This window comes from Setaria viridis, chromosome 3 (assembly GCF_005286985.2).
Source record: "Setaria viridis chromosome 3, Setaria_viridis_v4.0, whole genome shotgun sequence".
NCBI lineage: Eukaryota > Viridiplantae > Streptophyta > Magnoliopsida > Poales > Poaceae > Setaria > Setaria viridis.
In genome coordinates this window covers 3,542,948-3,570,929 of record NC_048265.2, presented here as the reverse complement: position 1 = coordinate 3,570,929, position 27,982 = coordinate 3,542,948, and the positions used below count along the sequence as shown (strand labels likewise).

At 47.7% G+C, this 27,982-nt stretch overlaps 4 protein-coding genes and 2 long non-coding RNA genes across 8 annotated transcripts; 3 read left to right on the top strand and 3 right to left on the bottom strand.

Annotated features, from left to right (window-relative positions):
• The first annotated feature begins 5,673 nt into the window (after nucleotides 1-5,673).
• On the top strand, nucleotides 5,674-7,921 carry LOC117846833 (uncharacterized). Its single transcript, XR_004638470.2, has 2 exons — nucleotides 5,674-7,457; nucleotides 7,704-7,921. It is a non-coding gene; the product is annotated as an uncharacterized lncRNA (long non-coding RNA).
• Nucleotides 7,922-8,215: 294 nt separating this feature from the next.
• Nucleotides 8,216-9,405, bottom strand: LOC117846832 (uncharacterized). The gene is made up of 2 exons (XM_034727929.2): nucleotides 8,929-9,405; nucleotides 8,216-8,827 (listed from the first exon to the last, which is right to left on the bottom strand). Exons 1-2 carry the CDS (start codon nucleotides 9,047-9,049, stop codon nucleotides 8,697-8,699), a joined length of 252 nt encoding a protein of 83 aa, XP_034583820.1. The 5' UTR covers nucleotides 9,050-9,405; the 3' UTR covers nucleotides 8,216-8,696.
• Nucleotides 9,406-13,589: 4,184 nt separating this feature from the next.
• Nucleotides 13,590-14,880, top strand: LOC117850651 (1,4-dihydroxy-2-naphthoyl-CoA thioesterase 1). Its single transcript, XM_034732509.2, has 2 exons — nucleotides 13,590-14,043; nucleotides 14,452-14,880. Exons 1-2 carry the CDS (start codon nucleotides 13,684-13,686, stop codon nucleotides 14,605-14,607), a joined length of 516 nt encoding a protein of 171 aa, XP_034588400.1. The 5' UTR covers nucleotides 13,590-13,683; the 3' UTR covers nucleotides 14,608-14,880.
• Nucleotides 14,881-15,520: 640 nt separating this feature from the next.
• On the top strand, nucleotides 15,521-17,307 carry LOC117850650 (1,4-dihydroxy-2-naphthoyl-CoA thioesterase 1). 2 transcript variants are annotated; one of them, XM_034732508.2, is made up of 4 exons: nucleotides 15,521-15,802; nucleotides 15,907-16,098; nucleotides 16,883-17,040; nucleotides 17,234-17,307. In XM_034732508.2, the coding sequence occupies exons 1-3, from the start codon at nucleotides 15,635-15,637 to the stop codon at nucleotides 17,036-17,038; spliced, it is 516 nt and encodes a 171-aa protein (XP_034588399.1). In that variant the 5' UTR covers nucleotides 15,521-15,634; the 3' UTR covers nucleotides 17,039-17,040; nucleotides 17,234-17,307. The 2 variants fall into 2 exon arrangements, with proteins under 2 accessions (XP_034588399.1, XP_034588398.1); XM_034732507.2 differs by having other exon boundaries at nucleotides 16,883-17,307.
• Nucleotides 16,150-18,775, bottom strand: LOC117850648 (uncharacterized). Of its 2 annotated transcripts, XR_004639334.2 has the most exons (6): nucleotides 18,463-18,775; nucleotides 17,710-17,760; nucleotides 17,493-17,626; nucleotides 17,309-17,415; nucleotides 16,302-16,576; nucleotides 16,150-16,228 (listed from the first exon to the last, which is right to left on the bottom strand). XR_004639334.2 is itself a non-coding variant. In XM_034732506.2 (5 exons), the coding sequence occupies exons 1-4, from the start codon at nucleotides 18,730-18,732 to the stop codon at nucleotides 17,352-17,354; spliced, it is 519 nt and encodes a 172-aa protein (XP_034588397.1). In that variant the 5' UTR covers nucleotides 18,733-18,775; the 3' UTR covers nucleotides 16,150-16,576; nucleotides 17,309-17,351. The 2 variants fall into 2 exon arrangements, 1 of the variants encoding a protein (XP_034588397.1); XM_034732506.2 differs by having other exon boundaries at nucleotides 16,150-16,576.
• Nucleotides 18,776-20,750: 1,975 nt separating this feature from the next.
• LOC117850291 (uncharacterized) lies at nucleotides 20,751-22,185 on the bottom strand. Its single transcript, XR_004639222.2, has 2 exons — nucleotides 21,710-22,185; nucleotides 20,751-21,630 (listed from the first exon to the last, which is right to left on the bottom strand). It is a non-coding gene; the product is annotated as an uncharacterized lncRNA (long non-coding RNA).
• Between the last annotated feature and the right edge of the window lie 5,797 nt (nucleotides 22,186-27,982).

The following is a 27,982-nucleotide window of genomic DNA, read 5'->3' as shown; positions in this document are numbered from 1 at the left end:
CGATGCAAAAAATAAAGCTGATCAAGAAGGCTAGCTTGATAGTTCAGGGCTTCAGATATCACCCTATCACGATTCAGGGTTTTCCTGCAATGGGCCGACGGGAGTGCATGCTCAGTATCAGCTTGGTACACGCATAACATCTGATTCTAAATGCAATTTTATAGTTTCTCATATGATACTGTGCTATTTCATCAAGTTTTTCAGAAGCACATATATGTAATGCAGCTTTAAAATATTTTCTAGTTCAGCTAATTGCCACTTGATTTGTATTGTGTATGATCGTAGTTTGACTAGAAAATTCTTGATAAAGAACATAAAATACAAAATACATATTCTTAAATAAAGTAAAGGAGATGTAGACTAATTTTGTCACATATTTCATAGACAATAAAATACACTTATAGTGCATAAATCCTTTGTCAATGGGTATGAAAAAAAATCAAAACTATGTGAAACTCAACCTTGCCGCGTTCGCCCCACTCATCGCCAAGGTGGACAGGTACGTACCTGTCCGGCAGGGCAAGCCCTCCTGCTGTGCTCAGCTCGGCTGTCCAGGTGGTCTGGATCAACTCCGTCATAGACGAGCTCCCCACCTACCTCATGGCGGCGCTACTGCTCCCCGGAGGTGCTCGACGCCCTGGACCGTTGTCGTTGCCATGCGTTCCTCTTGAGCGGCAACGAGACGGTGTCCGGCGGGCACAATGCCTCATTGCGTAGGCGCGCGCCTGCCAAGCCAAGGAAGACGGTGGCCTGGGGATTCGGCAACTCGCGGTCCAGAATGCCGCCCTACTTCTTAAGCTGCTGCGCCGCCTACATCATCCTGGCGAGTCATCTTGGGCGCTCTGGACACGCGAGCGCGTCGACCGTACCTCGCCACCTTGTCTGGGGACGTTCGATCAGGGCGCGCACTGGGACGTGTTGCGTGCTCTCCTGCCGGCGCTCCGCCCAGCGCCCAAGGCCCAATCACCTGCGTCTCGGTCATGCCTGGCTCGGTTAGGCGCCGCTGGCCACGTCCCTCCCTGCCCTGTACAACCATGTGGCGCGCCAGCAGGGCGCCACGGTGCACGACGTGATGAACACCGGCATCGGCACGTTTCTCGTCCCCAGGCTCTCACCCCGGCGGCGGACGATCGCCGGAGTCGTTTCGAGAAGCCCGGCCGCGCCCTTAGTGCCGCAGCTGTCTACCGCGCCGACGTTGCCGCCTGCCCCTACTACGCCTTCGTCTGGCGCAATCACGCCCCGCCGCGCGTAAGATTCTTCGCTTTGGCTTCTCGTCCAAGGGCGAATCCAGTGCAAGCGCAATCTGTCGAGCAAGAACGTCCTCGACGACGCCACCTCGGCACCTCATCCGCAACTGCCCGTTTGCGTGCCGTTTCTGGCGACACATTGGATGGGACCATGCCGCTCTCCCCCCGGTACACTCGCGCTCCAGGAGACCACTGCTACCCCGTCACTGCTCTGCCCACGCTCGTCTTGCTCTGCTGCTGGCACCTCTGGAAGCACCGGCACGAAGTCGTGTTCCATGGGCGCGAGACAAGCTAGCCTTCCCCGCCTGCTGATCACTTGCAGAGATGAAGCTCGATCGGCTGTGGCGCTGCCGCCTCCCAGTTCTCCAGCGTCACGTAGTAGATGATTGGTGTGCTATGTTCGCTATGTAAACCGCTCCCCTGCCGCTAGCTGGCTCTCCCGGCCAAGTCCCAACCGACCACCCGGTGGTCTCCAATGTAACCCTGCTGGTGCCATGCACCCTCCATTATTCCCCCCGGCCACGCCCGGCATAAATGGTAAAACACCCAGGTGGGACTCTTCGTCTAATTTGAATTTGTAAATCATTGTGCCATGCCCAGTATAAAGGGCTTCTATCTTAGCCTGCAGCCACAAATAAGGCTTCTATCTCAGCCAGCTAAAAGTAAGACTTCTAAGTCGTGTGTTTTGTTCATTTGCTTTTAGAGTCATGTGGAGTTTTGTTATCAATCGTGTCGAGTCCTTTAGAACAGGGCACTATGTTGATCAATTAATTTTATAAAAGTAATGTTTTATACATTCTTCTCTATAGTAGATTGAGGATTTAAGGTGTTCTCTTTTCACATATGAGTACACAAGATGTATATGCTTTTTGGCACACTAAAAATCTTATGTTTAATACACTTACAGCTTCAAAGCCCTTGTATAAAGGGCTCCTATCTTAGCCTGCAACCACAAATAAGGCTTCTATTTCAGCCAGCAAGAAATAAGGCTTCTAAGTTGTGCCTTTTGTTCATTTGCTTTTAGAGTCATATGGAGTTTTGTTATTAATCATGCCGAGTCCTTAGAATAGGGCTCTATGTATTCTATGTCATTTGATCAATTAATTTTATGAAAGTAATATTTTATACATTCTTCTCTACAGTAGATTGAGGATGTAAGGTGTTATCTTTTCACATTGAGTACACATGATGAGCAGTATATGCTTTATTTTTTGAAATATTGGCACACTAAAAATCTTATGTTCAATAAACTTACAGCTTCAAAGCCCTTGTGTAAAGGGCTCCTATCTTAGCCTGCAGCCACAAATAAGACTTCTATCTCAGCCAGCCAGAAATAAGGCTTCTAAGTTGTGTCTTTTATTCATTTTCTTGCAGAGTCATGTGGAGTTTTGTTATCAATCGTGTAGAGTCCTTAGAACAGGGTTCTATGTATTCTATGATTGACCAATTAATTTTATGAAAGTAATGCTTTATACATTCTTCTCTACATTAGATTAAGGATTTAAGGTGTTCTCTTTTCACATATGAGTATTCGAAATGTTGCCGCACTAAAAATCCTATATTCAATACACTTACTAGCTAGTTGTGTGCGTGTGCGTGTGCGTAGAAAATTTTGGTGCTTTACTGTAGGGCGGTAATGTGTAAATGTATTTTGACATGATGCAGATGGAAAGAATTGTGCGTGTGCAGCATGCAAGTTAAAGTGTTAGCATTTATGACTTGTCCAAAGTTGTTTGAGTTCGTAGGACCAAGTGAATTGTATTAGAGGATGTTACGTTCTTGGGTGGAAATTAGAAGATGGTGTGTACGTGGGGGGCTCTATTGGAGGCAGATACGATGTTGGTCATTGGCATAGTCACAAGGTCGTGATGCATTTTTGGATGGTCAAGATGAGTTGACCGATCGTCGTCGACAAGAACGTGGGGCACCAAGCTACTCGAGAAGGCGGAGGAGCTTTCCATAATTCCATCCTGATCGATCTGTGACGTCTCCGTGGCCGTTGCGTTGAGACACACACACGGCGGTCCAATGAGTCCGATGAGCTGACGGTCTGGCCGGCGGTGCTGGAGGCCACAAGCATGCTGTAGACAACATCAAGATTACCACCCACACCACGGTGAGATGAAGCAACCTCGTTGGAATGTGATTATGGGCCACGGTAGTATGCTCATGGAAAGTGTCAAACACACAAGATCATTTGGTGAACATTTGCTCATGGAAAGTGTGTCAAGCACGAAAATAAAATTATTTTGCCCAAGATATATGTTCATGTTTGGGAAAATTATTTGGAGATTATTTTGCAGCTGGTGCAGCGGTGCTGACTTGGATGGAACAGCGGCAACCGTGAGCCACAACTTCCAAGTACGTATGCTCGGTCTCTGCCAGTGTCGGAAGATGGGCAGCTTGCCGCTCGACGCGCCATTCCAGCCACTGGACTTCCGAGACCTTCCCCGGCGACTCGCGATTCGCGTGCCGTGCTGGACTTCCTCGCCGCGTACTACCGCGACATCGACCAGTACCTAGTCCGGGCCGCCGGCCTCGAGCCCGGCAGGCTCCGGGCGCTGCTCCCCAATGCGGCACCGGAGTGCGGCGAGTCCATGGAGAGCGTCCTGGACGACGTGCGCCGGGACATCCTCCCGGGCCTCACGCACTGGCAGAGCCCCCAGCTTCTTCGCCTACTTCCCGGCCAACGCCAGCGCCGCGGGCTTCGCGGGGGAGATGCTCTCGGCTGGCCTCAACGTCTTCGTGCCCTTCACGTGGGCGGCGTCGCCGGACGCCGCCGAGCTTCGAGGGCGTCGTCGTGGACTGGACGGCCGCGCTGCTCGGCCTACCGCAGCGGTTCCTCTCCTCCGGCCGTGGCGGGGGCGTCCTGCAGGGGAGCAGGTGCGAGGTCGTGGTGTGCACGCTCGCCGCCGCGCGGGACCGCGCGCTGGCCGCGCTGGGAAACGATGCCATCGCGAGGCTGGTGGTCTACGCCTCCGACCTGGCGCACGCCACGTTCCAGAAGGGCGCGCGGGTCGTCGGCGTCCCGCCCTCCAACTTCCGCGTCATCTACTCATCCCGACGTCGCCCGCGACCCGGTGCCGCTGTACCTCTGCGCCACGATCGGGACGACGGGGCTCGGCGCGGCCGACCCCGTGCGCGAGCTCGGGGAGGTGACGCGCCGCCATGGCATGTGGCTGCACGTCGACGCCGCGTTCTGGATCGTGATCCTGCGCGATGATGGGCCGCCGTCCCTGATCTTCATATTCAGCCTGATGGGCCTGGGTCGAGTATATTAGTACTCGTATTGTTCCGTGATTTATTTAGAAGTTTTCCTACGCAATGAATGGTTCCTATTAACTTTTGATTACTTGTCCGTTCAATGCAAGTGGGCCAGCAGACGGTGCAGTAGTTAGGCTAGGCCTCAAGGCCTTCAGGAAACGATGGGCCGCATTTTTCTTATTGGGCCGCAATGATGTTGGCTGAGGCGGGCCTGTTGAGGTTAAGAAAGTAAATTTGTAGCGCACGCGCTGGAATTGGGCCGCAGCATCAGTACCTAACAAAGAAATTAACGATTTGGCCCAGGGTACCCTGCTTGATGGGCTGTTAGTTACTTCTAGCAACCTTCTATCTTTTTTTTTAGGGCATAGCAACCTTCTATCATAGGAGTACTAGTGTACACTATGCAAGAGTAATATGCTTTCTTTCTTTCAAAAGGAAAAAAGGGTACATATGCTTTCTAAGTTTATGAAAATCTTCGTACTGTAAATTTTAAGAAAGATACTACACTATTTCAGTGGGAGTAGAATATTGTATACAAAATTATACTGTTGAATGGTGAGTTATTTATTTGAGCTTTCGAACCGTTCGATCAGAACTCTGAAGTAAACAGCAATATTAGCAGTGCTGCAGTTTGATGTTCATCTCCATCCTCTAGTTTTTCTATTCACTAGAACTGTCATACTACATTAGATTAGTGAACAGAAAACAGAATCTCTATCATTCCAACTGAATTGTACACCTTTAATGCTCTATTCGCTTTGTTTCCATGGATGCCCTATAGAATGGTTGTGTAGATACTCGGAGTCTGTCGTCCCATAAAAATTTTCTTCAGAATAGAGGCAAGGCTCTGACATACCACATATGTGATTTTGTTGTTAAGATAAAAGAGTGTTCATGGGACTATACGAGTAGGCAGGGACGAAATTTAGGACCGTAAAATAAAAGAGTGAATTACCTTGATGCCATTGGAAATTATAACGATCCCCTCAATGCCATCGAAAGTTTTCTCTTCCCCTCACTGCCACTATTTCTAATTTCCTTTCCCTTCATTGCCATTCCGTTAGATTTTCCATCCATATGTGACACTGACAACGTGGCCCCACTGGAACCTTATCTATATGGCCATTGACGGAATCGAGTTCTATTAGCAATCGGCGTTCTTGGCTCACCTTGGTCCTCCGCTCTGCCCTGCCGCCGTGTAGTCTCCCCACGCATTGTGCCTCGGCGCCCTTGGCGCCAATCCACTCCGAGAATGATCGATTCTCCGCGGCGGACCCCTGGAGCTGCGCCGCGGCGTCAGCCCCCGCCGCTGCCTCGCGTGCCGCCTCCACCTCGACGCGCCCGAGCACCTCCCGTACCACCGCGTGGCGGGCACCCGCGCCGCGAGCTCCTCCTCCGCGGCCCGGAGTGGGGCCGCCAGCGCCGCTAGGAGCACTCCGTGCTCCGCCGCGGCGAGCACGGCGGCGTCTTCGAGACCTCGCTGAGCCTCGCCTCCAGCGGCGTTGCCCGGCTCTGCTCCTCCTTGGCCCTGACGGCGAGCATTCGGTTGAGGCGCTGCAGCCGCTCTGCCTCCCCGTCGTCCTGCTCCGGCAATGAGTCCCGCGCCACCGCCGGCGCCTCCTTCCCGTCGGCCACCCAATCCCCGGCCGGAGCCTTTCACATGCCCCCGTGCGCCGGCGCGTGGTGGCCCACCTCTGGCACCTCGCCACGGGGGAGCCCCTCCGTGAGATCTCCCGCCACTTCAGCCTTGGCATCTCAACCTGCTCCAGGTATGCCACGCCCTTGCCACAGTGCTAAAACCCGAGGTCATCTGGCCAGACGGGCCCCCCGCTGCGGCTAGGTTCGAGGCCGTGTCTGGAATCCCCGACGTCGTCGGCACCGTCTGCACCACGCGTGTCCCCATCGTCGCGCCCAAGGCCAACGTCACCACGTACACGTACGGCTCTAGCGGAGATGACGAGGTGATATGGAAATCTAATGGAATGGTAATGAAGGGAAAGGAAATTCACAGATGGGAATGCACATCTGTTGTGATATTTCTTAACTTGTGAGTGTCACTTTGATTTGAGTTTGCAGGGTCTTATTTGTTTCACATGCATGTAGCTTACTTCTGTTCGAGAGCACATTTCAATATATCTAAACTGATGCAAAGCATTACTAGTTTGAATGTGCAAAATTATTTTAGCAGAAGTTTCAGACCTTCGTTACACCCCGTTTTTCCATATGTGCCACCGATTCCAAAAGGAATTCAGCACCACAAACTACTGCAAATTAAATTATTAACAGTTTGAATGTGCAATTGTTTTAGCAGAAGTTCAGACTTTCAGTACATCTCCATTCTTTCACCTGTGCCGCAGGCAGATTCCATCCATTTCACATGCGAGTGCTTTAAATTATTCCTCTTAACCTATTGCCACCTGTTGGTTAAATCATTCCCTGGAACACAGGTACATCCAGAGCACATTGTTCAACTGATTAAAGATAGGTACATCCAGCCATCCAGGTGCTCAAGTAATTTGAACATACCTCCAGCTGAACTGGATGTTCTACTGATTACGTAAAAAATTTCAAGCAGCTGGAGTGTATAATGTGGAATTATTTCTCTGCAGATTAGTATACTAGATCTGACATAGACTATGTTGCTAGATAAGCAGCGGCTGTGAGTACACTGCTGTAAACTTGCTTGTAATTATAATAGCTATCTTCGTGCTGTTGGCTTGTGGTTTTATGTACACTCACTCTCACTGTATTGTCAAACAAGTTCTCTCTTCGTTATTGAATCAAATGTTAGCTCTGAACATGAATGATCAGCATGCATATATGTTCCATATTTACAATTTTTCTTACTTAGAGGTCCACTTATTGACTCATATGGTGTTAATACAGCTAGATTCACGCGTAAAGGTATTTCTTCGGTATCAAATCATAGATGGCTCATGACAATTGGTATGCATCCTTTTATCCTCTGCGAGAGAGTACTGCTTTCTCTTTTGTCAGTTCGTGGCATACTGTAAGCACATCTGAGAAAGTATACCTTGCGAAAACTCTCTTTTCTTTTGGCGGGAGAAAACTTTCATTTGGAAGAAATGAAACAAAACTTTTGAAGAATGAATGGAACTACAACTCCAACAGCACCCTGGTTGCATCTCCTCAACACTGATCTCAATTTTTATTTTATTGTTTATTTGATAGAATTTGTGACTGTTGAGGAGAACCATGAAGCATGAAGAGAATGGTTGTGAGTATTTGACAGCTTCTTTTACTAAAAAAAACTTGTATTATTGCATCAATGGTTAAATTATGAGCTTAAATTAAACATGCTGAGAAATCTGTAAATTTTTATATTTTGCTTCAGCTGGATGTAATATGATATTTTTACCATTTGTGTGGACTGAAGTTTGGTTGATTTATCACTATGTCATCAGCAAAGCACATATCTTCCATACCATTTATATCTCTTGCTATTATTATCCCTCCCGCTGTTACATATATCCCTCCCGCTGTGCTTGCCCTGCGTCAGAGACTCATAGCTTCCAAACAGCAACGGGATAGGAGTCAGCAAATCTCTGGTGGAAGGGATTCGAAAAGTAAAAAAAAAACCCCGCAAAGTCAAAAAAAAAAAAACCTCAGGGGCACTTCTACCCTGGGCTAATCAGTCACGTCCTTCCAAAATAGGCCTAAGATGAAGGTGAAGTACTTCGTAGTTGAGGTTCAAAACAGAGATAAAGTTCAGATCTCTGGAAGTTCTATATAAACTCATGCATCGGATGATGAATACATGCATCTCTGACACCGAAAAATAGAAAAAGAGGAAAACAAAGCATGATGGCCTCAAAAGCAGCAACACCTAGCTAAAATGTTGTGGGTCACTAAATCTCTCCAAGACAGCACACCGGCGGCCTTCCACCATGATCCATGTGTGTGCCAGCAGCGGGGATTCAGACTCGACCATGCGCATGAACATGGTACACGCGCGCCACACGAAACCAACTGAAAAAAAAGTCTTGGGATTGGAACTGCTTGCATGCCGCCTCGGCAGACTGAAGGTACTGTCGTTGTCGCCAAGAGCTTTGCTTTTGCAATGAATAATGGCTATGGCTGTGTTTGTATATACTGGTGGATCGATCTCGTTCTCGCCATGGACGGACGGATCGGATGGATGAAGAGGATGTGTGTGTATAGTGGTCAGGAGGCGGCGGCGCTGCAGATCCTGGCCTTGTCGAGCATGGACCACATGACCTGCACGTCCTCGTAGGTGCACGCCATCACCTCGCCGTAGAGCTGCGACCTCTCCATCTCGCCGCTGTGCTCCATGGCTGCAAATCATGCGCAAACGCCATGAGCATCCATTTATCAAATCATACATAAGAGATAGATTTATGGATAGATGCGAAAACCAAAACAATCGTGTATTTACCTGAAGGAGATTGTTGTTGTTGTTGGTGGTGGTGGTGGTGGCGCGGCGTCTTCTTGCCGTCACGCTGCGGGTTGAGCATCTTCCTGAAGGGCGTCGTGATGGTGCGCACCCAAGAACCCATGATGCAAATGCAATGGAATCCGCTGCTACTGGTGTTCGATGTTTGTGTCGTACAGATGAAGGACTATGCTGGTTGCTGGAATCAATCGGTGTCTTTTGTGTGTGTATGCTGGGATCAGAGGAGGAGTACTGTGCTGTGGTAAACAACAGCTACTCGGCCGGGTCCTTTGAGCCCATATATATACCCATCCGTGATCCACGGCGAAGAGGAGAGGGAGGAAGAAGCAAAGGGAGGACGAAGAGGAGTGAGAGGAAGGTGGGACTGGGAGGCAAGATCCGGAAGACAAGATTGGTGGGGGTGCACGTTGATGTCGACCCAAGAAACAGAAATTTATTTGGCACGCATTGAAAAGCTCTCTTGGCGCGTAAGTGGCGCCCCGGCCCGGCCGAACAGGATGAAAAGCCGCCGTCGGATCGCCGGAGCTCCGGTGATCCGACGGCGCTCCGGGCTGGGCTGGGCACACATGCGCCCTGATAATGGGAGGAGAGAGTCGTCTCATCTCCAGCAGTCCTCTATTGTTTTGTTTCTATAACGTTAAGTAATCATTCCCGTCACATTAGAGTATCGTTGCGAGATTACGTAGTAGTTAAATATGAAAGTTGACGATTTGATATTGTTCCTGTAAACCCAAGGATCTCGGTGTTCTTCTCGATGCAGATGCAATGCAGCTATGCAAGTGCGAACAGAATCGTGGGGGTGTGGGGACACGGCGCGCATGGCGGCACGTGCACCGGCTCGATCTGGGTCCATGGGTTAAAAGGACAGAATCATGAGGTCGCATGCAGGCGCACATGCACGGAGGAGCCGGAGCCGGAGACGGTGATGGGCAAGGGGGCCCGGCGGAGCCCGCTCCGGCGCCGCCCAGACCACAAGCCGTCAAGCACTCAAGCGTCAAGCCGCGTCGGCCCCAGCCTCGCTCTTGTCACGCGCGTGATGCATGCACGCATGTTTCCCGCAGTATACAGCCGCCCGGACAGAGCCCTGAGCCTCTGACCGACGCGCTCCGCCACTACTGCACGGTGCTTCTGCTAGACTGACGAGCCAATGGCTTTTGACCATTTGGCAGCTTGTGTTGTATGCAATGGATTCTCTCTCTTGTACATATGCAATGGTCTGCAAATAAAGCAAGGCCGCCGGCCTAGAAAACCGCCCGGGGCGCCGGCCACCGGCGGTGACGACCAACGGTTTCTCTCCGTGTCCGGTATCAGACATAATCAAATGATGTTTAATGATGCACGAGACCAGAGGAGAGGCATTTAAGTGATGATTAGGGAGGACGTCGGTACTCAATTTTATCGGCCAAAGAAAAACATTGGAGACTGCAAAATGCAACCACTAAACAAAGCAGATGCTGGACTCTGAAAACCTTTCCATGTGATGGCCGGTTATTGCCGGGGCTTAATAAATTTTCCAACATTGACATGCATCGATTCAATCTGAGTATATATGCGCGCGTTCACACGGTCACATGCATGGTCAGATCAGAGATGATGAGCTCCGATCCGGGGGAACGCACATCTACTCAACGTAAAGAAATGGACCAAATGAAATGGTGATGATGAGCATGGTCAGGCCGTGAGTGAGGCTATAGGTAACCGAAAACCAAGCAGGCAGCAGTGCCCATCAACTACTCGACACAACATCTGACTATGATGCTATCTTGAATCCTGATAGCTGGGCACAGGCACAGGAGGAGTAAAATAGAGACAACTCGATCACTGAATCCATGCATCGGGCAGCGTAAATAAAATTATAGAAATTTACTAGTATACAAACATATATGGACCACTTGAAACATTTATCTAGCCATATCCTAACTTTATTGTTTTGTGGCAATCACGGCCGGAAGGGGAAAGCAAAGCTTTTGCGTTCACGTGACCCGCTCGAGTTCCAATCCCAATAGACGGATCAAGTTAGGTAGCATATGGAACACGTACTGCCGCTGCCGCTGCCGCTGCCGCCGGCCAAAAGCATGTGCCGGGGCGTCGGTACACCAAAACAAGCAACCTAACCAGACGGGGCACAGCAACTGGACAACTCGCACCGTCGCACGGCACGTACGGCGTCGTGGGTGACCTGCCGCCTACTACTAGCGCGACCACGGCGCCGCGTCGTCATCGCCGCCGCCCAGCATGCGGCGGTGGAATGAACTCGGACGCCCTTCAATTCGTTCCATGTCGTCGTCGCCGCCGCCGCCGCCGCCTGGCCGCGCCCTCGCAATCAAGTCATTTAGTCGTCCTCTCTATCTGTCAAGAACATACGCATATGGGAGACCAAGAGACTTCCAATGATTAGATATTCCCCTAATGGAGCTGAGAAAGAAGTGGCAACACAATCTAACTTGCATTGTTTGCCGAATGATAGATGCAAACTATATATACGATGATGGTTTATTCCTGGAACAGCATAATGCGAAATTTAAAGTGCATCATTATGGGGAACCTCTGCCACAAAGTTCATTAATTTTCTGGTTAATGATTACTTCTTCTCGCCTGTGATTGCTGGGTTAACATTTGATAATGATATACATGCTCCACATGCATATCTTTTTTCTGACAAAAAATAAGTCATATGCACGACATGTACAGTGATGTAGCACATGAGATCTACTGATTATTAGACGGTGCCACATGTGGTGGTCACAAGCTTTACCTTTTAATCATCATTGTGCTCTTTTTTCGAAACGCATACACCGACGTACCCACATCCTACTACTCTATAAGCACCTATGAGAGATTGGGTTGTCAGCGGATCTTAATATTGATGAGATCACCATAGATACTTTCTTGTCGATGGACACATCAATGTCTCCTAACACACAAAATACAACATTGTTGATTCTTGAAAAAAATCCAAAAACTAAAAAGAAAAAAATACGAGCATCGGATACTGAGTCCAGGACTCAAAACCTGTGTCGTTGGATTTCAACATAAGAAATCTAACCTACACTCAGTTTGCTGGTCATCATTGACGTGCTCTCATTTGGTGCAACTTCTTCGGTGCAACTTCACTAGCGGACGAGGTTAACGTGCGACCGGTCGCGCCAACTGTTAGCACGCGACCTCCTATCCAACACTTGCACATTTCTTCTGACCGGTGTACGGGTGAGCGTGCAACAGAGTTGTTTACTACAAGTTTGCTTGCCTATTATTTGCTAACATGTGACATTATCAATTCAATGGGGTGCAGCGTGCAGGTTAGGTAGGAGGACGTCATTTTTGGTGATGATGTCATCAGCAAAAACTGTTTATATTTCATTTAAATAATCATTACTCTCACATCGAGTGTCCGTTTTTAAATCTGTTTGCACCATTGTGTTCCTAGCAATGAGATCTACAAAACAAGATCCATATTTGATATGTTTTAATGCTGTTTATGCGACTGTCAAGTTATATTGATTGTAAGTCGTAACTTATAGACAAACTGCGTAACAACTTATCTATCAAACTTATGTAAAGATCAATAGAAAATTTGATACAGTGTAATGGATTATGTAGAGGTGATATATCAAACTTACGTATTGACTATGTAGCAACTTATGTGGTATCTCTATTTATCATTTAGAAAATTTATATAGAGACAAATGTATCAATTTGTTGGAAGATTGTGGAACAACTTGGACGAAGATAATATGATGTAATATAGCTGGTATCAACTTATGTAGAGCCAGGCAAAAGGACATGATAATAAGTTTGTAGCACTTTATCTACATCATTTGTTGAGGTGTTTATATATAAGTTGCTACAAACAAATATAAGCTATTGCACATTCAATATAAGTTGTCAGCTTATAAAAATATATTCCAAAACATATGTATTATACATCTTGTTTTGAAGATATTGTCATAAGAAAAATAATGGTGCAAACGGAATTGAAAATAAACACTCCATAACAAAGTTATTGTAAGGTATAATTAAAAGAAAAAAGTGTGTGGGCCGCAGCAGCCCACTATCCTCTCGCTAGGCCGCAGCAGGCCACGAAGGTCGCGCACTCGCGCGCGGCGGTCGGCGCGCTTTAGACTTTTCCTTAGCAATAGTTAGGCCGCAGCTCCTTAGCTTGCATCTATCTTTTCATCGACGCTTCACTTTGCTTCAACTAATTAAGACAAAGAAAACCCTTTCGTGATTTAGGTACCTGCATTGTCCTTTGGAATTGAGAAAAGCCGGAACAATGCTAGAGAGAGGAGGGACCAAAAGAGGAAGCAACAGCTCCACATGTGCGCAGGATGATGGGCCACACTGGCGTCGTGAACCTCCATCATACAGATGTTCTTAGTTGAGGTTATCATAAAAGAGAAAACAGAAGTTTGAGTAGGATCCGACGGTGAAATTCTTAAAACATACTAGATTCTTTCCTTGTTTCTCGCTCGACAAATGGGAAAAATATTTCCGCGCGTCGTGGTCCATTCAATCAAAGCCCAGCCCAACACATCCCCAGATAGTTTGCAAAAGTACAGCCCACCCAAGCCCACGGCCATCGACATCGACACAGCCATGGTCAGCGTACGTACGTGCTGGTCCGCTTTGGTTGGCGCTTTATTATCCACCAGTCGCCTCACGCTCACCCATGGTCGATTGCTCCTCCTGTCCTCCACCACGCCATCCTCGACTGTCGAAGAGTTTGGGCAGCCAGCGATGACCATGGGCGCCGACGACAAGCGCCCACCGCCGCCGACGCCGCCAGCGGGCGAGGAGGGCGCCGTAGTGGCGGACAAGGCCCTGCACGCGCTGGGGTTCGAGTTCACCCGCATCAGCGCGGGCGAGGTCGCCGGACGGCTCCCCGTCACCGGCACGTGCTGCCAGCCGTTCGGGGTGCTGAACGGTGGCGTGTCGGCGCTGGTGGCGGAGTCCGCGGCGAGCGTCGGCGCGTACATGGCGTCCGGGTACCAGCGCGTCGCCGGTGTGCAGCTGTCCGTCAACCACCTCCGGCCCGCCCGCCTCGGCGACCTCGTCCACGCGCAGGCCACCCCCGTCCGGCTCGGCCGCAGCATCCAGGTCGGTCCGTTGTCCCCCTCCCCTGTTCTTCATACGATCTCTCCCGAACTGTCTCTAGCTAGCTAGCGTTCAGTTTCCTCGTGTATATGATTTGAGTTGAAGCAATCCTTTTGGAATGAATTCCCAATCGGAAAGAACCCTTGCGTAATGCGTTGACACGAACCAGTTAATTATATACGTACGGTCTGTTCGCTCCAGCTTATTCAGCCGATTCAGCCGGCCTATCAACCACCAAGCAGTATTTTTCTCTCATAACAAATCAGTCGTTTCAACTTTTCAACCGGCTTATAAGCTGAAGCGAACAGAAGTGTACTGATCCTTAGTTTGGCGTGCTAATTGTAATTATCTGCGAGCGTCAGGCGCATGCAACTAACCGCTGACAGCTGAAATGTCCCGTCGTCGTGGCAGGTCTGGGAGGTCCAGATATGGCGGACAGATCCTTCCACAGGAGAGTGCAAGGACCTGGTGTCGACAGCAAGAGTTACCCTGCTAACAGCCAACCCATCAAGGCCAGAGGAGATGACCAGCCATGAAGCGAGCATCAAGAAATACGCCAAGCTCTAGAGAAGCATCATGTGAATTACTCTCACCGCCAGCAGGCTCCGCCCTTTCTATGGGAAGTCTACGGTTATTGAAGGTGTTGCGTTTCGGCTGTAACCTTGCACCGTGCAGTGGGTTCTGTGCTGTTGCTAAGCAAAAAGGACCATGTACTACCGTGCCCTCGCAAAAAAAAATGTCTATTTATCTGCCGACGGATTTTTAGGGTAAATTTTGTCAAATTTTATGATATTGCACATGTTGTTCATTGATATTGCAGATATTATTATCCATTTTGCATATGATTGAAACATGAAGTACTATTCAACGTGCGAGAATAATACATTGAAACATCGTAAATAGCACCGGTAACATCACAAGAACCTGCCACATTTCCTCCCCTAAAATAATGAAATATTTTGAAACATCGAAGAATAATGTTTGCAACATCAAGTGATAACATTTGCAACATAAAAAAATTTGATGAAGAAAATTTATCGACACATGAATAGCAAAATTTAAAACAAGACCATGTACTGTGTCGTCTGTGTACTTTTTATTTGGTACCATCTTTGTGCTCAAATAATCGACATAATTTTCAATCTAAAATTAAATTTTAGATCTAAAATTTGTGTCGATTATTTGAGCACCAAGATGACATCAAATGAAAACAGTTTGAACTACAAAGTCGAGATCTACAATTTTCATATAAAATTTATCTCCATCCAAGTTCATATGAATTAGTTATGACTGCGTAGAGGAGGAAAGTTACCGCCGATTCAACTGGCGGTAGCTTGCTACCGTACGCCTTCCGTCATTTCAAACGACGGTATAGGTATAGATATTTGTAATTTTTTTAGTCATATATTTTTGCAAAATACTAAAATAAAAAATATAAAAAATTCTCCAACCTCCCAACCCTAAGACCCTAAGACCCAACCCAACGTCTCCTGCCCGCCCGCCTCTGCCGCCGGCTGCCGCCTCGCCAGAATCATTATTCCTTCACACACTCGGACCAAAGAAAGGGCCGGCCTGAAGCCGATACCCGAGAGTGATGGGCGGCGGCGCCGGCGCGAGCGATCCTCCTCCGCCGCCGGCAGCGGGCGACGCCACCAAGCCGTTCCAGGTGGACCGGGCGCTGCAGGCGCTGGGCTTCGAGTTCACCCGCGTCACCGCGCGGGAGGTCGCCGGCCGCCTCCCCGTCACCGAGACCTGCTGCCAGGTACGCCCGCCCGCCGCCGCCGCTTGGATAGATTTTTTTTCCCCCGATCGTGATTACTGATGAGGTGAGCCGACCGACCGGGTGCGGTGCGCGCCCGCCCGCAGCCCTTCGACTGGCTCAACGGCGGCGTGTCGGCGCTCATGGCGGAGGTCACGGCGAGCATCGGCTGCTACGTCGCCTCGGGCTACCGGAGACTCGCCGGCGTGCAGCTCTCCATCAACCACGTCGGGCCCGCGGGGCTCGGCGACCTCGTCCAGGCCACGGCCACCCCCATCCAGCTCGGCCGCAAAATCCAGGTACCCGCTCAGTCCATCTCGTGTTCAATTTTTTTCAGAAGATCATAGAGATTCATGTCAAGAATTCGACTGCTCCTTTTTGAAAACTTCTGTAAAATTGTCTGCTCCGCAGCAATTTACACACATCCTTCTGGGAAGATCAATAGGCCGTACTTTAGCGACAAATCAAATCGTTTGAGAAGCGGAGCTGTAGTTTCAGTTACCAGATTTTCACATTTGCTTGGCCACTATAGCGGCAAAAGTTGAAACGGAGACCAGGCTTTTCCATGTCAGTTTTTTGCAAACAATATACAGCAGCACGACCACGACCCGCTTGGTCTGCATGGACTCTGGACTGGAGTGTTGGAAATGTTCGCCCCGGCTGCACAAGTTGGGCCTTTTCTGCATAGCCGCCATCTCCTCTGACTTGCAGCATCGTCCAAGGGGGGAAGGTGCCGTATGGGGCTCCTACAACTAGAATCCCATCCCTTCAATTGCACTGTCCACCAAAGATAATTAGCAGAGATTGTTTAAAAAATAATTAGCAGAAATTGTTACCGAAAAAACATAATAACCAGAAACGACATGTATGTCAGTCGTCGTTTTTGTGGGACCATGCCTAGGTTTTAGCTATCTCTGCCATGTGTCATGTGTGCGGCACTACCAACAACCAATATGTACATAGCTTGCCAGTGTTGTACAACTATCTTTTTTCCCCCTTTTCGAGTATGGGTATCTATTATTGTGCAACTTCTGGCTTAGTAAAGCTCAAACGTTCAATCTAAAATTTTCTGCATTCTTGAAGGTTTGGGAGGTCCAGATATGGAGGATAGATCCTTCCACATCAGAGTGCAAAGATCTGGTCTCAACAGCAAGGGTTACCTTATTAGCCAACCTATCGACCCCACCAAAGATGAAGAGCTTTGAAGAAGGCCTCAAGAAATTGTCATCAAAGTTGTAAAGGCATGTTTATTACATATTACGCACATCTTACAAACATGGAACAAAACATCTCCTAGTCAACAAAGTCAATCCTTTGCGGAAAGTTTTGGGCTCAGGGCACAATTTGTTACTTGCGTCACAGCATAATTCCTAAACAGAAGCTACTTGGTACTGCAATAGGCTTATGATGTTTCATGTTCATGCAAATGTGCAGGACTACAGCGAGAAAGCATGTATAATTTCATCAAGAATTTAAGGAGGAAGAATAAACTCAGGATTTGGGACTGACATTTCACTTGCAGATTAATTCATGTATTTCCCTGTTTAGGCCATCAAGTCCGAGAACTTGCTTTAGTACTAGCCTGCTTCCCAAATCTACTTATTGTGAGACTCTTCCTGCATAGAAGCAAAAGGAGAAACAATATAAACACCATTCCGCAGCTAAACTTTGGAGAGCTTATCAAATGTATTACCTAAGGTTCTTTAGCTGGCTAGTTAAATCATTGACCTCCAAGAAGGACAGCTTTAGTAAAGATAGAGTTCCAGGTGCCTCTTCTGCAACTAGCTTTGCCAATTTATTTGCTGCCGTTTCCAACTTATGCAGAGCCTGATTCAAAAAAGAAAAAGCAATCTGTTTCACATACTCGTTGTTTATAAAAATAGTTATAATTATTTAGATAATTCACTCACTCTGCATGCTGAAAACGATAAGATAGTCAGTGACAGAAAGCAGCTCATCACCTGAAATTAGGGTCAGCAGAGTAGACTAAATTCCAGGTTGCACAAGGATTAGGATGAAATTTTATTGTAGATAATGATGAATGCAGAATTTATATGAAATTACAATGCCCAACTCAAATTGGGTTCAAGTTCTGTCCAGGCAGCTGCGGCAGCTACAGTTGATTTTAACCAAGCACTATCATGCATTTTGCTATCCTCTAATCACTTAAATGATGATTTCTCTTTCTTTTACAGTTACTAATGACTATTTGTGACTAGAACAAACCACCCAAAAATTGAACCGTCCATTCATAACAACAGTGAGATTAAAATTTGTAGCTCCAACCTAAAATTTGTTGCCCATTTCCGGGGCGTGAATTTTTCCCCGTTCATACCGCAAGAAGTGAACTGATTCCTGTAAACTTGCACGCTTATCTTTCTATCCTGGCAAAAGATACAGTTTGACTCTTGAGGTGCACGTAGCAGTTACAAATCGGTAGCCGTTTACCCTGTCCTGCTCTTTGATATTGCCAATCTTGAAATTTACTGATATAATTTATTCCTAACATCTACGTATCACAAACAGAATCGTTTCTTTATCAACCAACCAAGAGCTCGCACCAAACAGCCTGCTTACTGCTGGACCAACCGCTCCCCACTCCCCAGCACCGAAAAAACGAAAACAAAATCCAAAGGCTACAGGTACAAGGAGAGGCGTCATACCGCAGCGAGAACGAGGAGGAGTAGGGCGAGCCCCGTCTCCGCGTCCCTCCGGACGGAGCCAACGGCGGCAAGCGCGGGAGGATGATGCGACTGCGCCGCCACGAGGCGCGGCTCCGGCTGCTGGCGGTAGCGCACGCTGGCGCCACGTGCTAGCTCGCAGGAGGTCCTGGAAGCGCACGCAAGTCTGGGGACGAGACGGCGGCGGAGAGGGCGCCACGGCGGCAGCTGCCTCACCGCCGGCGAAGAGACGAGAGCAGGTGGAGAGCTCATGGGTGGGTTGTGTTGTGTGAGGCCGAGTTGGATGGGCCGTCGCAGAATAGTGGATGGAACTTGCGGTTTATGCGTGGGCTGTTGGATTTTGTGGTCTGGGCCTTCGCGAATGCAGCTTCGTACTTAGCCCGGCGGTGAAATAGGTGGCCCAGTTAGAGCATCAGTCTCGCAATAAATGTTTTCCGATATCCTAATATCACTTTGTAGTCTCCCAATAATCAGAGTTAGGGTGAATTATTGAGTTGTTCCAATAATTATTGGAAATAATGAAAGGTAAATGGAGACCTCTGCAGCTGCAAAACGTGCATGGGTCGGTAGGTGATGGGACTCCGATGAGAAATTGAAAAACACGAAGCTGCTGGAGCAGAGCTATGCTCTCGAGCCTCTGTCTCGCGTAAGAAAATGCATGCACGCATGCATGATACGGGGCGAAACCAAACATGTCAAGGTCGGCCAGTTCCTGCTTGTCAAATCTTCACCGTAAGAAAATTTGTTCTCTTCAGCCCAGTTGCCATCGCCGGTTGGTATACGGACAAGATACAGAGCAGACTTTTGTTAAAATTCTCTTGTGATACGAATGATGGTTATGAACATACAGTATTTGCTAAAGAATTGTGGAGATGTTTCCTGGAGGTTGTGTACCACATCACAACAACAACTCTACGTTAATCATCAGCCTCCATTATCTAATCGTCAAAACTCTATCAGGAGATGGTAGCGGCTATGTCCGGTGGCAGTGGGGATGCTCACTTTGGTCACCATCACCAACGACCAGACCGCCCCGGATCCGATCTGCTTGGCCGGTGTGGTGGTGTGTCGGCGACACCAGGGTGGTGTGGCCGACTACGGCTTGCTCGGACGCATGCTAGCGCCATCATGGTGGTATCATTGGCTGCGGCCGTGCAGAGGCGCTCACCATGGTGGTGGGTCTAGAGGCGCCGGTCTCTTGCACTGTTGTGACGATGCGGGTGAAAACCTAACCCTCCTTGGGACGGCGTCGATGGCTCCATTGGCATCGTATCCTTCCTGAAAGCGACGTCGGGCATCTCTCGTGCGGACCTTGGCTCCTGTTTGGTGAGGTCGGCATGGACGCCGGCCTTTCCTGCCGGATGAGGTGGGTGAAAACCCAACCGAGCTTGGGCTAGTATTGACGACGTCTACAGCGTCGTGACCGCGATGTCAGGCAATTCTAGTAGAAAGGTTTGCTTCGACGGTAAGGTTACCGAGGGGGCTTTTTCTTTCTTTTCCTCTCTTTCTGCTTTCTTCAAAAGAAAAAGAAAAAAGATCAAAAAGAGGAGGATCCAGTCGATGATCTTGGTTATGTGGTGGCTGGTGTCGACGTCCTAATCTGACCAGGTAGAGATTATGGAGGCTCGTGTCGATGACCCAATCCGACCGGGTGGAGTTTAGCTGAGGTTCATGTCGATGATCCAATCCGACCGGGCGGAGTTTAGCTGAGGCTCATGTCGATGACCCAATCCGATCGGGTGGAGTTTAGCTGAGGCTTGTGTCGATATCCTAATCCGACGGGGTGGAGCGTTAGGAGGCCGCACAGCGGCAGGAGTTATGCTCGGCATGTGTTGATGTCCCAATCCTGCCGACCGATGTGTCGTTGAGTTGAGTTAAGTGTGATGGCGTGGTCCGGCATGTGTTGATGCCCAAATCCAACCTACCGGTGTTTGCGTTGTTTTTTTCCATTTGTTGTTTTGTCTAGGGTTTCATCTTGTTTTTAATATAATTGGTAGTTCTTCTTCCTGGTTCGTTTCAAAGAGGAGATGGTTCAGTTGATTCTACTGGATTACTGAAGATTATCCGGATCACACCCGTCCAGTTTAAAACACCTGAACTGACAAATAATTATCGGAGGCGATGATGGCTTTTGGTCAGCGCAATCCGGCCTGGCGCTCTTACTAATATGCAACATGCAAGCCACTGTTCCTGTTCCTTTGTTCAGCGCACGCCAGGCAGGCACAGCACATGAGATGGGATGCTGGAGGATCCGAATCCGATTCGATCAATGGAAGGCGCGCATCGAATTGAACAAGCGCAAAAATATTATCAACAGGCTGTAGGTATGTACTACATACAGTGCAGGACAGATCCGTATGTGTCTATAAATTCAATGGGCACGAGGCTAGCGACCGGCTGGATCACCCACACTCGCCCCCAGTCCAGCAGCGAGATCAAGCGAGATCGGCCGGCTGGCACTCATGGCGGCAGCTTCTGGCCTTGTCGGATCCGGCGGTAGCCGTCGTCCTCTCCCTCCCGGCGCTGCTGCTGGCCGTCGTCCCAGCTGATCCGGCGGCGGCTGCGACCCGTCCCGCGATCCTACGCTGGCGGAGCTGAGCTTCTGCATCGGGGATCTCCTAGCTCCGATGCACGGGGCGGCGACGACCTGCGCGAGCTGTTCCCTAGAGATTGCTGCGGGACCGTCAGGGGCAGCGTGGCGTCCGGGGAGAGGTGCGTCTGCGGGTTCGTGAAGGAATCTATCGTGAGCAGGTCCGTCTTCTTCGTCCCGGAGGCGTTCGAGCAGGTGTGCGGGGATATCAGCCTCAAGCAGCACTGCAAGGATCGTCTCTGAGTTCTGGCTGTTGAGGCGGCCGTGCAGTATCTTGTGTGCTTTTCGTTGCTTGCTCGTGTAAGTGTGTCTTCTTCAACTTCATGCGATTCAGTTGTGTCTGCGCCCACGGTTGTTTGCATTGCGTTGCCAGGAACTGTAATGAGCTTCCTTTCGCGTGTCTCGAATCTTGCTCCGATTTCCGATGAAAGTTTTTTTTCTCTCAAAAGAAAAGAATTGCCGATGAAACGGATGGGCCGTGGGCCGTGGCAAGTGGAGAGCAAAAGTCAGGACTTACAGCAGCGCTTGGGGTTCTTTCTGGCTTACATACAGTAGCAGATCTGAAAAGAAAAAGAAAAGAAATGCACATGTTAGATCATTGGTGCGTGGATGTACGGTGACCGGTGACGAGATACAGACACTAGAGTCGATCAGTTGGCAATCCTGAGAGAGGCTTGGATTAGCGGAGCCACGATGGGGTTAGAGATCGAGGAAGACGGCCGACGGCAGCGGAGATGCCGTACGTCGTCCGCCGGTGGTTCACGGGGATCATGGATCGCGAGAATGCAGGGGCGGCGGAAGATCGTCAAAGTTGGAGGCAGCATTATATTGCAGAAGAAGTGAGTTATTGGCCCACATCAAGCCACAAACTCTGACAACTCGACTGTAGCCGGAGGCTCGAGGGTAGCTAGGACCGTAGGAGATGGAGAAGACGAGGATGCATGATCACGCCGTGGACGCCGGCATACTTGCCTGCAGCACCGGTCGACAGCGACCGCGACCCATGTGGGCGATTGGGAAGCTTCAATCCTGAGCTGTAGCTAAGCTAGCAGTACTCGTAGCTAATTCGCTCGTTCTATCTCGTCGTCCTAGCTAATAGAAAGAAATAGCTGACGACGCCTCTTCCAAGTTCCAATCCTGAGCCCTGACCTATCGCCGTGCCGGAACAAGCACCATGTTTTTCAGCCCCCGTCGCGAGCAGTCAGTCACGACGGCGTCGCGTTCCCAGCTTGGAGACCGATCAACTGATTCCGATAATCCCGCGGTCCATTTGCGTGCCGCCAGTAGCCGGCGACGGCGACGGCGGTGACCGCACCGGACTGGATGGACCACCGGAAATATCCGCCGGTTCTGGATGTATACGGTTGGACGGACGATCGTCGTCGACGACCTGATCATCTCTGGGCGCGCGTGACCTGGTACGCGGCGCGGTCATCATACATGTCAAGGTCGGCCTCGGCCAGGAGGTTCTCTGTCAATCTTCGTCGGAAGAATATTATTGTTCTCCAGCGCCACCACCTAGTCGGCATTGCCAGTTAGTATACGGCCAAAATATGGAGTAGACTTTGTTATTAACAAGACAACAAGTTTTCATAGGGAGAAAATTAGGTGAACCGTATCGTATACGGTTCTTTCGTCAGCTTATCCTTTCCGCTGAAGTACTAATTGCACACCATCTACGTATGCGTCGAAATGTACAAGAGTCCTAGCTAGATGGTATTATTTTTTATTAAGCTATGTTTCTTTTAGCTAGCAATTCTCAAAATAAGTAAGCCAAGGTCCGAAAGCTCATGGCATCTTTCCCTCACTTGACTCATTGCATGTTGACTCGATGGGGTGGGATGCTGGGACATGTGCCATGACAAGAAACGATGAAAGACAGAAAGAGTGTGTTGTGGAGTCTGAGCAATTTGGATTATAGAATCTAGATCAAAAGCTAAGTTGTTTGAGGTAGGAATTATAGAAGGGTCCTAATAAATAAGAATTTAGAGCCAATAATATGGATTAGACACATGTAAGCATACGCAAGAGAAGTATGCTATGTAATCTCTATCCATCTGTGACAGACTTTAGTTACAATTACTCTGTATGCTTTCCCACCCCATTCATAGTTACTGCCCCCTTTGCATAACGCCTCTCTATATATTAGTGTTTGTTTTGTTTAGTTGAAATTTTGATTATTTGAGTTATGTTGTTGATAGTTAACGTACGCGGGCATGTGGCCTACATGGTGACGTGTATCATACATCTACACATTGGGGTAGTTTTCTCCTTATTAACATTATCAAAAGGGGATAATTTTAAAAGCATATATACGAGTACTTTGGGATGTTTTTTGATAATGACATAGGAAAGTAATTTGGATGCAAATATAGGGAATTACTTTAGGTTATTTTTAATAATGGTGGAAGTGAGTTATTTACATGCAAATTTGGTGCTTAATTATTACTTCATACTATTTTTATAAGAACATAGGCGAGTAATTTAGATGTAGACTTAGGGGTTAATTTAAAATATTTAGATAAAAGAAGAGGTGAGTATTTTTTTTCTACAAAACACAATTATTGGGAAGTTATCACAATTATAGGTGAGTAATCACCGTCGCTTCCCACTGCCACACTTACCTCTTCATCGGCCCTGATGCTCCCACCCAGTCCTGCTTCAACAGCCGTACTCCAAAGTTCGAATCTAAAAGGGAACGATTAAATAAAATAATTGTAGCTAACTTCTATTTCCACGTTTGAAGCCTCAGGGAAAGTACATCAGCTTAAAATTTTGAGTTGAATGCACTTGATTTGGAGATCACAATCAAATATATGTACTACGTACCCAGCGCGGATCCATCCTACGCCAGACTTCCACGTCCGACCGCGGCTAGTCGCTCTCCCAACTAGTAACTTGGATGAAATCAAAAGATACATACCACCTAGCTCTCTATAACTAACTAGCTGATCCTTCCAATGCACCACCTCGATGTCCTTTAATTTGGCCGGCAACGTTTAAGTCGTTGAAATAGTGAGTTATGGGTCCCTCTCGCTTAAGAGTTAAGCCAAAGCTTAATTTCCTTCTCAAAAGTCTCAATCGCCACCGCTAGAGCTTAGGTCCACACAAGTCTCTCTCCCTTTGGCTTTTTCACCGGATCGAGATATTACCCTCTTGCATCCACATCTACCAGTTGCAACTTGATTGCGAGTACCAGCCCAAGTCCAGGCTCCGGAGTGCAAGCCAGGGCGCCGCTATCTTTTACCGGCTGAAGCTCTACCTACCTTTGGTGGACGTTTTGGTCTCTCCTCTTGCAGCTTCGTTCTTGGCTTGTTGATCCCTTTCAGTTCTAAAGCTTTCTCTCTCCACGTACGTGCATGTCAACACGTCGTGCTCATGCACATGTCCATCACCTTTTTCTCCCGGCCAGGCCTCCTGTTGCTTTCACCTTTAGGGCCCTCCCCTCCTTTATGCCTTTCTCTTTCCCTGGCAGCATGTGTGGTTACTTAGCTTCTTGTTATTGACCCCAATTCCGTCGTCGTTTGCGACCTCGCGACGACCTCGGTTGATCCTTCCCGTGTCTCATGCCCTTGTATGGTTCTGGTTCTGGATCGATGACCATACTACATCTCCGGCAGGCATTCCTTTTGAAACTATAAACAACTGTAGCCTGCATATAATAAAGCACATGCTGCATGAGGCAGAAGACGTCTTGCTTGCACTCTTGACTTCATTCGCCGCTTAGCTTGGACTTGTTAGAGGCTAGTTAGGGCTTGATCTTGGAGGACGACAATTCTGCGCAGATCAGATCTCTCCGTACTTGAATTTCTTTACCACCTTTGCCTAATTCGAGCCCCTTTTTACACTAGATATAGCAGGAAATGCTGGCTAGAGTGGTTTGCCGAAAAAGTCTTGTTCATGTGGATATATAATATATGAATCTGTGTTTCTCAATATTTTGTTGCGACCAGGATCTGCAGATAATTTGCCACCACTTGTCAACTTATAGTTTCATTGGATGCATTACAATCGTGCATCACGTGACATGAAAGTTTGGAAATTAGTGACCATGGTGGTACACTTTATGTCAACTTTTATAGTATATATACTGCAAAGGTAAGTTTGATCACGCTCATGTATACCCATGTTTGCATTCTTATTAGCTACTACTTGCAAATTCTTAACCATAAGGTTGCAGTCGAGCGCCTTTTTCCATGGTTTTCATTTTCGCGCAACAGGGAGACAACTAATAAGACCGCACAATCGCTCATTGGATTGGATCGGCGCAGGTCAATTACCTTCTTAGGCAACCATTGCCATTGTAGTTAACCTTCGTAGGCGCATCCCAATTACCTTCGTACATACGACTATGTGTGTTTTGTTCCTTCTTCTGTGTGCAAGGCGTTACAGGTAATGGGCGAATAGCTGACCCAGGCAGATGCCCACACCACCTTTGTAAGGGAATAACCTAACGCCATGGTTGAGGTGCTGGAGATGATGAAGTTGTCGGCGGCGCTGAAGGTCACCAGGGAGTGGCGTGAAAGACGTGTCCCTATAGAGGAATACAAGTCGAATTTGTACACATTTTTTACCTTTTTCTAAGGTATATTCCAAGAATATATAGTAGGTAAACACGTGCATTTTGGGGATACGAAATGAAACCTCCTACATATAAATTGGGTGGCACCTCCTACATATTACACCTTTGCTTTGCAGTGTCGTTGTTAATTGGTGTATCTTTTTTTCATTTAATTGTTCGGTGGAGAGGTTGCTCGAAACCAACACTCCCCTCACGAAACAGATGAGAAGGAGTTATTTTCTTTCTCTGGAGTAGCTACCACACGAAATTCCTCTCGTAAGGTAGAATAATACACGGGTGGTTGATCTAGAAAAGTTCAAGTTGCATTGTGTTGCCAATTACATGCTGCCTCTCCGTTTAGGCACTACCAGGAAACATAAATATTTTTTTTTGGTGAGGGTAAAAACCTGCCACGTATGTTAGCAAAACTGCCAAAGAAAGTTTTCACATGGAAGCCAAGCAAGCAAATACCCTCACGGATCGATAGAGGGGCAATGAAATTTAGTTTTCTTGGTGCTGGTCACTAACGGAAATTTTCTTGACGGCTTTTCCGGGCAGCCACGTCAAGGAAACTAGGTTATTATTCAGGGAATATCTTTGCCAGTCAGCCTCTAGGATATATAACCTTTTCCTTGGAAGTTTTCATGGTTCAATATAGTAGGTAAATTGAGTTAGTTTCCCTGACAGCTTGGCACAGCCTAGAAAAGGGGGTACAACCAATTGCAAAAAATCGGTTTCCATACAACTGAACCCAAGGAAATTGGACATGAGGTATTGTTGGGGTGGTGGGGGCCACGGGGAGGCTAGGTTTTGCTCTTTTAGAATAATGGCGCCGGAACTTGGGAGAAAAGTTGGGGTCAACCAGTTTGCCTAAAAACTCAGATATTTTGCATGTAACATAATAAGCATTATAGGGTTTGGTTCATACATACTCCCCAGGGATAGAAATTTAAATAACCATAAGATTAGCTAGCAGACAAGTACGTCGACGGCTACATTGTCAACGTGCGTGGATGGAGAATGTACAAGCTACCGTTTATTCGCTAATCTCAGGCATTCACATGGTAATCGACCAAGGAAACAGCATCTAGGTGGCTTGTAGGAATAAGCCAACTCTAGCGGATTTTTGCATGTTAAGTCTACGTTGAAAGGGTCCGTCCGATCCTGTTTGATTATGCACATTGTCAAGTAGCTGATGGTGGCCATTGACCAGCTAGTTAATCAAGCCAGCCCCAATGGCCGGCTATCTCGGTCTTCCTTGTGTTTCTTTCTCAATTCTCCACAAATTTGCTACGGCTAGATAATGTATAACTAGCAAGGTGGCCCGCACAAATAGCGTGGGTAGCTAGATTTTTTATGCTATTTTTTTATATTTTATTTTAAAATAAAGAGATATAAATATTTGTGTTAATCGTGTCATTGTAGCTGACTAAGCTATCATCTATGTTTTTTAATTTTCATATTCTCAATGCGTGTCTTTCAGGAGAAAAGGGCTATATGATATAAAAATCTTTTTGATATTTACTGAAGTAATATAAATATTTATACATTTTTGCTAAAATATATTTATTTACGCGGGTAGTAAGATTTGATCCAATATTTGGATGTATTATTTCAAAATAAATGGATGCAAATAAGTTCACCCACTCCTAAAAAAGGAGAGGTTGATATAGCTTCTGGCCCGTCCCTGAAGAATCATGTGCATGGCCGATCCATGGAGTGATCCGTCCTAAAAATGGTTTTAGGAGGGACGGTCAATGGTCCGTTGCTGCAAACAGATATTTTTAGCTGCAAAAAGCAGAAGTGGGCCGTGCACCCACCCCTGTAAATGATGTTTCAACTGGCACGACAAAATCTTTTTTAGTAGTGTTAAGGCAATCGGTGAAAGCCACAACTTTGACACTTTCAAGCTGCTTCTTGCTGCCAAATTCAGGTATCTATCTATTTATATGTCCACGTGTCTCATCTCGTCGTCCATGCACGTGGATGTGGTTGCACACCTCCTCTATGTGGCATCTCATCTCCACGACACCATCAACTGCAATATTGAAAGGATCTAGGATGTCGACTAGAGGGGGTGAATAGTCGAACTTGAAAATTTTTACACTTTTGAACAAACTTATCAGCAACTTCCAGAAATTTCTAGAGATTGTTCCAGAAATTTCTGAACCTTCGGAAATTTCTGAAGAAATCTTCGTATATTTCCAGACTTTGATAGAAATCAACTACAACCTCAAGATAAACTTACTGAAAAGTAGATCAACGAATATAGGTTGTTCAACAAGTTATTCTAAGCCTTTGACACAAGATAGCACAGCTCCAAACTTGCTAGAAAAGTAGATCGAGTACGA